This window comes from Phoxinus phoxinus (assembly GCF_949152265.1).
Source record: "Phoxinus phoxinus genome assembly, chromosome: 9".
In the NCBI taxonomy this organism is placed as follows: domain Eukaryota; kingdom Metazoa; phylum Chordata; class Actinopteri; order Cypriniformes; family Leuciscidae; genus Phoxinus; species Phoxinus phoxinus.
In genome coordinates this window covers 7,762,720-7,775,038 of record NC_136884.1, presented here as the reverse complement: position 1 = coordinate 7,775,038, position 12,319 = coordinate 7,762,720, and the positions used below count along the sequence as shown (strand labels likewise).

At 39.0% G+C, this 12,319-nt stretch overlaps 1 protein-coding gene across 3 annotated transcripts in view; it reads right to left on the bottom strand.

Annotated features, from left to right (window-relative positions):
- pcloa (piccolo presynaptic cytomatrix protein a) overlaps positions 1-12,319 on the bottom strand; it is a gene marked incomplete at its 5' end in the record, with an annotated part of 50,934 nt that overhangs the window by 28,617 nt on the left and 9,998 nt on the right. For all 3 annotated transcript variants that reach the window (XM_079624229.1, XM_079624230.1, XM_079624231.1), the window contains one exon: positions 69-2,840. In XM_079624229.1, coding sequence (XP_079480355.1) covers positions 69-2,840 — 2,772 coding nt within the window. The remainder of the gene's footprint in view (positions 1-68; positions 2,841-12,319) is intronic.

Genomic DNA, 12,319 nt, shown 5'->3' with positions numbered 1-12,319 from the left:
GGATACTATCTACACACTGATCCTACAATATGTACAATGAGTACCTCTACAGCTACATGTACAGTTACCTCTCCAGATTCATCAATTTTAATAGGCTTTATCAATGGCTGTAGCACATCATCCTGTTTCTCTTGTGCTTCAGAAGTCAACTTCCCCTCCTCTGATTTGTTTCTTCCCTGTTGGCTAAATGTAGAGGATGGGGAGGCTAGTTCTACATCATGTTCTAGACTATGGGGCACACATTCAGCTGTAAATTCAAGTTTAGTTTTTTTGGTAATATCCTGGTCAGTTACAACCAGTGCTTTTTCCATCAGCTCCTCACTGGGTAATTTATCTTTCTCTCTAGATATGGTAAATGTTACAGCAGGGGTTTGGGCTTGTTGTGTAGACTGCATCTCTTCAGACTTAATTTCAATTACTGCTTTTATGTCTTCCTTCTTACTAAACACAGGTGATGAGATGACTATTTTCTGGTCAGTAAGACCCTTTGGTATGGCAGACTGTTCTAGAGCCTTTTCCGTCATAGAGTCTGGAATTTGCCCATTATCCTTCTGTTCTGGCAATAATCTTTCTACCACCTCAGTTACAGAAGGAGTTTGGGTTTGTTGTGTAGACTGCATCTCTTCAGGCTTAATCTCAATTACTGCTTGTGCATCTTCACTCTTACTAACCACAGGGGATGAGGGGACATCTTTTTTTTGGTCAGTAAGACCACTTGATATGGAAGACTGTTCTAGAGCCTTTTCAGTCATATAGTCTGGAATTTGCCCATTATCCTTCTGTTCTGGCAATACTCTTTCTACCACCTCAGTTACAGAAGGAGTTTGGGTTTGTTGTGTAGACTGCATCTCTTCAGGCTTAATCTCAATTACTGCTTGTGCATCTTCACTCTTACTAAACACAGGGGATGAGGGGACTTCTTTTTTTTGGTCAGTAAGACCACTTGATATGGAAGACTGTTCTAGAGCCTGTTCTAGAGTGTATGCAATCTGCTTAATTTCCTTCTCTTCAGGCAATAATTGTTCTACCATCTCTGACACATTTTTATTATTATTAACAGAGGACAGTTCATCTCTAATGACTATACATTCTTTCTTATTCTCTGTAATAACAGCATCTGACTCTGTTTTTTCCTCATAGACTTTATCTCTTTCTGATGTTTTTTTGTCTGGTTTGGGATCAGCCTCTTGAAAGGCTGGAGAGCATGTATCCCCCATTTTTTTCTCTTCTCTGTTTGTATCTGGACTAATACCTTGTTCAGAGAAAGTGCTTTCAGGACCAAATTCAAAAATGTTGTTGTCAGAAACAGTCTTGATAGTGATTTTCTGTTCTGCGTTCTTGGGCATCTCTAAATCTCCACCTGCTTGATCTGGCATAAGTTTTTCCATTTTTGTTTTATCTGTGCTCATCTGTTCCTTTTCCAGTAGCTTATCCTCTTTTTCCGCAAATAGCTCTTTAGTGCACTGCAAGTTGAGCTCAGTAACTGGAGATGGTGAGGGCATATCTAACTGTATCTGTGATGTGTCCTCTACCTCCATCTTATCTTCGATTAGACTTTTTTCAGAGATTTCATCATTTTTATCTACAGAAATATCATTTTCCATAAGACTAGAAACTTTGCTAGTGACTTCTGACTTCTTGAATGGGTCTTTCGTCTCTTGCATTTGTACAGTAAGCTCTTCTGTGTCACATACATTTAAATTGTTTTGGGGGGTTAACTCTGTATGGTCTTTAAACTGTTCTGCTGTTAATTTGTTTTCTAAATTGGTCTCCTCTATGACCACATTTTCCATATTTTTAAGTTGATCTGCTTTATTTTTCGGCTCTGCAGATTCTTCTTGATTGGTAAAATTATGGGATAGGTGATCATCACTGCACTCAATCCTTGGTGCCTCAATTTGTACAGAGGCCTCATGTTTCCTCTCTGGCACATTTCCTATGCAACTCTGATCAGGATCAGTAGTTGCTGTCTCGATAGAGCTTTCCTTTGCAGACATGTTATCTACGGCATCTACATTTGAGGATAGTGTGAGCACTTCAGATTGTTTCTCGCGAGTCGGACTGTGTGGGTCCTTGTTTATAGGAGAGCATGCATTGGGCTCTGTCATTTCAATCTGTGGGGCTGTGTCTGATGTCTCAGTGGATTGTGTCTCTATGTTTTTCTCTGGAATATCTTCCATGTCACTAACCAGAAGGGTCTGAGTAACAGTATTAAATATAGGGACTTCCTGACTGTTTTCAGGCTCCGTTTCAACTCTGTTAGCGTTTTCTGGCTCTTCGACCTGGCACTGTTCTAGCTCACTTTTCTCTGCTTTCTGTACCTCAGCAGGGGCCTCAATTTGTTGTACAGTTTCACCCTGTTCTACATTTGCCCCTTTAATATCTGCGGTCTCTTCTGAAACATAATGTAAGGGAGGGTAATCTTCCCTAACTATTTGCTCAGGTGGAGTCGTTATGACTTCTGCATTTTCAGTCAGGGTGCCAGGTGCTTGTTTTTTGCTCTCTTCTGGTACTACCTGTGTACTCTTCGGTATTGGCTCTGCTGTAACCCCTTGTTCTGTATCTGTATTTTTGACATCTTTAGCATCAACTTTGGCTGAGACTGGCTCAGACTTGTCATCCAGGGCCTGAGTAATGCTGGGCATCCGTGTTAGCCCTTTGGCAGGGGTGGCAGTGGGGGCAGGAGAGGAAGGCATGGAGGACACGGCACGGGCTGGGGAGGAGGGAGGGGTGGGTTCATGTTTGGCTGGTAGCTTGGATGGAGAAGGTGGAGGTGGCATATCCCCAAGTTGCCCAGAGAGAGCCCTTTGTGTCTGGCAGTTTAGGCAGAGCCATTCTTTCTGTAAAAAAAGAAGGAATAACAGCATATTTGAGATGAAGTATTGAAGATGTGATTTTTCCATGTTGAACAACACAGTTAACCAATAAACCTCTAATGCTACAGCAGAAGGATAACTCATTCTATTTCTGGAGTGCTTTTTAAATTTATGTAACTTAAGAAATTGTTCATTTATTATTGATAGTAATGGGATGAAGCTTTATCAGCTCAATGTCAGAAAAAACTTGTTCAGCAAAAAACTGCACCTCAACGACAGTTTAAAGATGCCAATGTGTGGGGTGAACACATATACATTTGTATGTGTTGAGGTGGGTGTATTTGTCTTTCTGTTTAGGCGAATGCCCATTGATATTGTGGAGTAAAACAAGCTAAAAGATTAAGCAGGTTTAGGCAGTGCTGTGGGGATATATGGTAATTCTCCAATTTAGGATTGACAAAAGTGATGTTTCTGATGGAAAAGATTCACAGTAACTGTGTCTATTTGAAGCTAATTAAATCTTCTAGAAAACAAATTTTAAAATGCAATAAAGGAAATGCTGTCCATAGTTTGTGGAAACTAGCATCCTTTCAGCTTAATTTACTTTGAGAGACCACATGGGAAAATATTCCATCCCCCACTTAAACCATGACTGTGATTTGAACACAGCTCAATTAAAACCAAACAACTGTTTATAATGGCTGTTTCCCCAAAATTATTGCAGCCCACAGGAATTTATTTAGAAAGATTTCAAAGATACATTTTCTAAAGAAAAACACTGAACCTTGTGACGTCAAGAAGAGCACTCCTTAACACTGGATGCACCACAAATGGTAACGTCAGAGATGAATATTACATGTTCGTGGGGGATGTAGATGCCACATGCAGGCAGTCCTCTCATGAGGAATCATGCCCCACTGGCTGACGTAAATCCAGAGCGATCTATGTTAGGCTTCAGTGCTGAGGCATGCTTAGCTACGTTGTGGTGCTTCGATGGCTTAGCTGCAGGGTTTAGTCTAATTCTAGAGGAGGTCTGAGATCCCTGTGCCATGAGAGGGCAAAGACACTCTGAGAAAAGGATATTTCATTCCACACACAATGGGTTGTATGGCAAGGCTTAATACTGTATGTTGTGTACAAAGACAGTTCAAGGACAAAAACACAATCCTATTGAAACCATATAAGATGAAAGATAGATGTGATTGTAACTTGTATTTCAGCATTATGTGGTAAGGTACATCGAAGAGAAGGAAATATTATTCATATCCTATCTAAGGAAACATGACCAACAATTAAAGAGCAAGGAGATGAAATGTTAAGTACATTTTGTTTTTTACTTCTGATATTGAAGGGTTTAAAATGGTGAAGAAAACAGACCCAATTTTTTAAAGACTTTCAAACAGTCAGGTCAACACTGCATTAATTTTCCCTGAATCGCATCATTGCCAGTCATAAAAATTATGAGCAAAAACAGATGTCTGCTTTCCCTTCTAATGCAGCTTGAAAATAAAACATGGACTTGAAAAAAGAAAAAGAAAGTTGCACTCAACTCCTTTTCATGTAACTCATCAGCAACAAAGCTATCTGCCCATGTGCCAAATAAATTACAAATTACAGATCAGATGGAGGCAATGCACTGTAGACTGAATGGAAACGCATCTGTTTGACTTGCAGGTCACAGACTTCAATTATGAAACATCAATTTTGAGTCATTTTGTTTAATCTCTGGCCACTACAGTACTAGTAGTGTAACACCTCTGCATGATCTGGCTAGCATATTTAACATGTGTTTTACTAGCCTCACAAACCGAGGCATTAAATCCAGCAGCCTTAGAGGTGAAGAGAATGTGACTGATGCAAAATAATGAGAGTTCAGGCAGTCACATGATTTGTGGCTTGGGCTGAAAACACAGCTTGTCTTCTCACCACTCATTCTTTCATATTTGCTGAGTTTGCAGACAGGGATATCAGACACAGCTAAATGAAGTTTTTATGAGGATCTATATAATATATTTCAGACTTCTTTAGAGCACCTCAGGCTGCTGATAAGGGATTGTGTCTCAGATTTATTACAGATTATTTGGAAGGGATGTTTACCACATTGGATGTACAGCAGAGAAAATGGGTATGGAAGAAAAATGCATGTTAATGCATAATTTTATATATATATATATATATAAAAAAAGTGTAATTATATTGAAGTTTGAATAAAAAAATACAATCATAGCACAGACCAATTTGATAAATTAAAAATAACTACTATTAGTTAACAGTATTACTATTAACAGTATTCATGAAGATTAAAATGTCAAAAAGTACAGTAAGAAAAAAATAACCATCCTATCCTTTCGAAGAAATCCTTCTCTCTTTTGTAATGTGATGCCACTTCAACAGAGATTTTTACTGCTTAATTACAAAAGCTGCAAAAAAGGTTTTCCCACATAAAATTGGGCTATTCCTTCAATGGCACAAGAAACCTGACTAATTCAAGAAACCTGTGCTTGAAAATCCTGTCCAATGAACACAGGAGAGGTGGGTGTGCTCACTCTCAAAGCCAGAATTTTTGTATGTGTGAAATCCGTCAATAAAGGCGTGAAACAGAGCTAAATTTACTAAAAGCCCAAAGAGTACGACAAGCTTATTTAGCTAATGTAATACACTCCCTTACAAAATGTAGCATTTATGTCAAAAAAAATTCTTTACAGTTATATTCTAAGACTGTAAAAGAATATTAAAGTAATACCCTCAGTATAAGCATAATCAGTATGAAATGCTTTCCAAATCTTTGTCAATTTAAATAATTTTTTGATGCCAGTGGCCCTAATACAAATTTACCACAGTTTTACTGCAGTGACAAGGACTTTGGTGGAATACCATCTAAATGATCAGTTATCAGTACACACAAAACATAGATACTCCAGTTGTACTGTAAGTATATCTAGACTTGGATAAACGGAATTAGCCTTTCTTAATTTATATATTTTTTAATGTGACCAAATTAAGTATTCAAGTCCATTTGTTTGTACTTCTGTTGTACACACAGAAAAAGCAAACAGATATGAAGTCATATTTTCTCAATAACCTTTCCACACACTTCCTCCTCCAAAGTCTAATATCATTCGCCGCCTCCTCTCTCACTCTCAACTCTCTTTCTCTCCTCCTCTCACATCCGCTACCCCTCTTCCTCTCCTTATTAGCTACAGTAGGTCTGTGTGAGAGGTTCATACTTCCTGTTAGACTCTGTGTTGGCATCATACCGATTTCTTGGTGCTGTCTGCATGGGTAAAATGTGCCAGTTATCAAGAGTAGCGCCAGTTCTGGCAGGTCACGTTAGTCAAGGTCGCATCAGCTGACTCTCAGCTGATCCACGTCTACCAATAGGAATACAACGCCTATCACTGTATACATATAAGCTACTTCAGTATTATCAGCAGCTATGGCGTTTCTCAGGAGCGAATTACCCTCCTCCATCCCCAGCTCCTCCTCTCGTCCAGTCAGTATGGCATTCTGATTCCCCTTGAATCAGAATAAATTCTCGAATCATGTTGTACTTTAAAATCTTGAATTAATGATATCTGCATACATTCAAGTTGGTTCTGTTCTGTTTACCCCAATGGGGGTTATTGCAGCTCTCCCTGCTCTTATTCATGAGATTTTCTTATTTTTGAGATTTCAGGAATCCCCCATTAAAATAGATAGCAGGACTTGGTCTTGGATGTCCGAAAAAGCTGCCTAGAGCCGTTGCAAATATGCCCGCAGAGTGAACAGATTTTTCTTGAAAGGGACTTTGGTAAAACTCTTGGACATATTTAAAAAAAAAGTCTGCTGCGAACTTCACATACTTTTAAAAATCCATCATTTAGTTGATCCTGATAAGAGCTCATTGTCACAGTTGTAAACATGATGGCTTTCTTCCTCCATGAGGGGGTTTGGCATCACAACGGCTTTGTTTCCAGGCAGATGGTTATAGAACGCGACACGCTTCTCCCTGAAATTCAATAGAATTCAACAAATCAGATGATGACTTCGAAACTCCTGAAGTGCTCCAATTTTGTGTGACTTATGCATCAGATGTTCAGCCAACGGTCCGTGGGCGTGACGTCTGAGGCCGAGACTACACTCTAGATAACTCACTGTATCTGTGGACTACAAGGTGATTGTTAAAGTCCCCATTAAATAAAAAATATAACGTTTTATATCTATTAGTTTTGAAGTCAACTTAATGCTAGTGTAGTCCTAAAAAAGTAAAATAAATAATTAAAATAACATTAAGTTTAAGGAGATACACACATTAAAATGTGTGCCTCCCTTTATGGATAACATCAAATAATAAAATAAAATGCACACAGTCACTGCTATGCACACACCTGTTATAAAGGGCCAGCATGACAGATGAAACATAAATGTATTTCTCAATGGCGAGATTGCTGTCTTTGTACACCAAGAGCTTGATTTAATGGACAGAGTGCCTAGTGGCTGTCTCTCCGCCATGCAAGCACACACAAAACACCTTCACGTCTAAAAATACGACTGCTTTCAAATCATCAGGGAGAGGATGGCACGTGGTGGACACTGCAGGAATGCATCTGGCCTAAAACAAGCCTTTCAAGCTCGAAGGAAAATGCACACAGTCACATACACGGCAATAAAAACTTGCTGCCACAAAGAGGACCATCTCCCATAATGCTCTGTAGTCATTCTTGGTTCTGCCTCTACCACTCTTTTGCCACTCTGGCTATTTTTGCCTTAATGTATTGAGAGGCACAGCTTTGTCTGTGAGACAGACAGACAAGTGGAATAACGGACAGATAGATAGGACTGAGAAAACATGCAATTTAAGTCACACAGTATGATTAAACCAAGAATAAATAATTAATATTTGAAACTCCAGATAAAAATGAAGAGGACAAATATTTGGTCCCTCAGTGACAGGCCATTACTCGGACATTCATGTGGACAAATCGTCCTGTAGATTAAAAGACCCAGAGTTTCTGCTAGAAATGCATGCTAGAAATCAGAAGATAGCTAAAGATAAACAAAGCAAACATCATAATCAAACAGACAAGCGGACAGATCTCCATGGCGATGGAAGGCACACAGACACACACGTCTGTACACATTATATAAAGTGATCAAATAGATAGATAGGGAGAACGCGCTGTAGCTATGGGAACAGAACAAGCAGACAGAGGAAGGCTGGATATGAAATCTTTCAAGGCAAGATGTTTAACTTCTAATTTCTAGACAAAAATATGATGCAAACATTTATGTAAATGTAAACAGAAAATAGTTTGTCTACAAGATGATATTCTAAATGAAAGTTGGGAGGAGCTTGTTCATCCATCTGATCCTCTCAATGGCCCCATTTACACCTGCTATTAACGGGTTAGTTCACCCAAAAAATAAAATTCTGTCAGTAACTACTCACCCTCATGTTGTTCCAAGCCCATAAGACTTTCATTCATCTCCAGAACACAAATTAAGATATTTTTGATGAAATCTGAGAGCTGGCTCACTCCTCCATAGGCTGCTAGGCAATTTCATTCTGCCGGTCCAGAAAAGTTAGTTAAAAACATAGATAAAATAGTCCAAGTGACTACAGTGGCTTAACCTTAAGTTTATCAAGCGACGAAAATACTTTTTGTGCGCAAAACCCCCCCAAAATAATGACTTTATTCAACTATTAATTTTCTTCTATGTGGGCCTCTGACGTGAGTTCACAAGACGTATGCGTGAGAACTGAGAAGATGACGCAGGTGGGTCTCGATGTAGTGTTTAAAATGGTTTTCAAGTGTGCATTTCCTGGATGTCCGAATCGTGAGAAACCAACGAGAAAACCAATATGCCGCAAAATGAATGGCTTACCTTTCACACTTTCACACTTTCTCATCAAACAACATGGAACAACATGAGGGTGTGTAATTACTGACAGAATAATTTTTTTTGGGTGAACTAACCCTTTAAGATGCATTTTGTTCGATCGGATCACAAGTAGACGAGGCAGACAGACACATACCCGTTTACACCTGGTGTTTTAATCCATCTATATTGTCCACTTTCAATCATTTCTGTCCTGATTTCTTCGAGGGGAGGGTCTATGGGCAGGTAAATGTATGTTTTATTTTTAGACAAAATAAGCTTGTGCAATTTACATATGAAGGCGCCCGGAGACAACAGAAAAACACACAGAGAGCATCAGCTTTCGTTTCTGCTCTGATAGATGCAAGACCACGCCGAACACTGTGAATGCACGTTAGAAATCAGGTACGGTGAAAGAACTTTGTGCTTGGTATGTTTTTCGTCTTCAAACCAAATTTGCGTCTTCAGCCAATAAAATAAAAATTCCGTAGGTGAGCGTTTACACTACGAAAGCAATCCGGTAAAATGAGAACTAAACAAATGCATATTTTAAGATTTTAAGATGTGTATTGGCAATATTATTCTCCACTGAAACTTAAATACATCCTTTTTATCAAGACTGATTCAAATCAGGTCAAATACAGAATGTGATCACGCCTGCTCTACAGTTATAGAGAGACAGCACAATAGCATAAAGCAGTTCTGGCTGTTGGATGCTCAGATTCAGGGAGGTGGTGGTGGATTATGTAAAACTGGAGTTCTTGGAGATAGGCCACGCTGTGCTGTATCTGACCCCGGGGTGGAAATACTGAGGACGGGGAGTCAGCTAAATCTTTTAGGCTGGTGGAGTGGGAGGTGGATGGGTCACAGTAAGCGTGAGCGCGTGGGAGCCCTGGAGGATAGAGGCATGGCAAAACCAGAGACAAAATCTTACACGATCTCAGACAAACAAAATACACTTGATTTTAATGTTACACAGAGCTGTTTGTGACTGTATGCATGGAATGGATGGGTTATCTTTGAAGTGAGCGCGCACTGTGAGAAGGGACGATACATCAGGTGGCTGGCAACAGACTCAAAGGCAGATGGCCAACCAAAAAAAACAACAACCAACCAACCAACCAAAAAAAAAAAAAACACCCAAGAGTGTGACATCTAATCCCTGGTCCAGTTCTCTGTTGGACCGTTGTGAAACTGTCAACACTGTGCCACATGGAAAAAGCATCACACCTGATTTGTCCAATAATACCTACGTCATTAGCCATAAAAGGACAGACAAAATAAAACATTACTTCAGAGGTAATCAACATTATGCTGTGCATTAAGTGTAATCGGTGGATTTCAACTTGCATTGCACCTGTAATATTACTGCAAGATATGAGCAAAATGTTAGTTTAGTCAAATAAAGCATGTTAAATTCTGAGTAGATTCTTAAATGCTTTTTGTGTTTTCTATTATACATAGACTGTGGTGCCAAGGTAACATTTCCAATCTTCTTCAAAACAACCAGCAAGAAATGCCAAGAATGAGAATGAAGAAAGATGAGAGATGAAATTGCAGTTACGGGAGATTCTAATGCAAATCATATACTGTAAATCTATAGAGGAGGGTGGAATAAAGCAGAGGAGCAGCACCACAAGAAATTCCAGTCACATGAATAAGTGAAAGGCCCAATGGAGAAGGTGTGTTGCCATTGGAGAGACAGAGGAAAGAGAAATAATGAACAAAAACAGAGATAATATTTGAAAGCCAAGTCTGTCATATTAAATATTGTACTGTACATATTGAGAGATTTTAAAATATGGCCCTTAAGTGGCCTCCTGAAAAAAAGTCAACTGTTGCCCTTTAAATCCTGTTAGCAAAAACAGATTACTACACACATTTGCACACAAACTCTCATGCACACACGCCCAACGTTGTCACAGTAGCAACAATAGTGTTGAAACCTCACAGGAAGAGAGAGAGACTATATCTAATCTCAAGTGAGGAATGGGATGTTACTCAAATGGAAGCACTTCAGCACTGATCCTGATAAAGCAATTTTCTACAGCCTTGAGCAGTTTTGATCAGGACAATCTGGCGAATAAACAACACACAGCAAAGGCATGTAGTCACGCATTAATGTCTACAATAATAAGGCCAGTCTACAGATAAAAATGACAGGACTGTCTTTGCTTTCAGTTCTGGTCTCAGCTAAACTGGGATCAGTGTTGTCAGCCATCTTGGTAGGGTACTCTTTACGGAATAATGATGAGTGAAGTCATTAGCTGTACCATGTGAGGTGGAACCGGACGCACATGCTCTGGCTAATCTGTTTGGAAAACCTGAAATAGTCTCACGGGATTACAGAGAGCTTGAGCAACCTGATGTGCAGATCCACGATCAAACACAGAGGGTGGTTTACACGTGAGAGCCATCAAATGCTGTGTTGCTCAGGTCAGAGCATGTCAGTTTAGCATAACCTGTTACGGACAGAGGAACACGTGACTTTCCTTGGAGGAATGTTATGATTTGTTAAAATATGCTCTCTCACATGGAAATACCAATTATAGTTGTTTTATTTGAGTAAAATTTAGTGATTATTTACCACAGTATGGAGAACATTTTATTTCACACAAAAGAAACCATGCACTGAGTATAATAAAATGAATAATGAATAACAACAACAAAATGTACCAGAATATACCTGATAAGGCTTATTATGCAAAACTTGATTTGGTTCCCAGATCAATTTAGTGGCTTCTTTCCATCTGGAAAAGTTGGTATGTCAGATAGTTTGTATTCATTTAAAGAAATCATTTAAGTGTAGAAATGCCTCTAATAAGACAAAAAAAAAGCATTGTGAGATTTGATACATGCAGCTCGAGGAAGACAAATGTGTGTCCCTTAGGAGACAATTATTAGGTGTGAGTCACACAAGCAGTTACCCTCACCGGACACACTGATGTTGACACACTGGTTTGCTTGCAAGTGTTATTCTACACAATCAAATCACAAAGAAACTAAGCTTTTTTTTTTTTTTTACTTTACCAGGTCTGGGATTTTTTTCTTCTTCAAAACTCTCATGTATTTCCAGGCATTCAATGAATGTGGGAACCCTGTAATTAAATATAGCTAATTATAGAAGCCATTAATCAACAAAAGTCCCAGAGGTCTAAATCCTTCATCTAGGCAACTGATGTTAACATGATGGAACATTAAGTGGTGAACTATCCCTTTAAATATATCCCCTTGCTCATAAAAAACAAACAAAAAAAAACATTCCAGTGTAGTAAAAATACAGAAAGTGATTCACAAATAAGTTGCAGCTTTTTACCTCCCTACTATGTTCACTATAAAGCAAAGGCTAATTTCCAAACAGGAAGCGAGTCATCTGAGATGGGATCAGACTTTGACTCTCCCTGTCCTTAGTGAACACACAGATTCCTAAACAAATTCACTCAAAGAGGCTCAGAGCGCATTTGATTACACAGTCAAGCTTTTTAAGTAAACCAGGACAAGAATGATGAGACTTGTGTATAATGCAACAGAACAATCAATGTGCAAAGAGCAAGAGCAAAAGGCCATTCTCCAGAGAAATACATGAACTGTAGCTCACCCAAACCAATTTTAAAGCACACTTCTGATCACCAAAGGGTGATCTA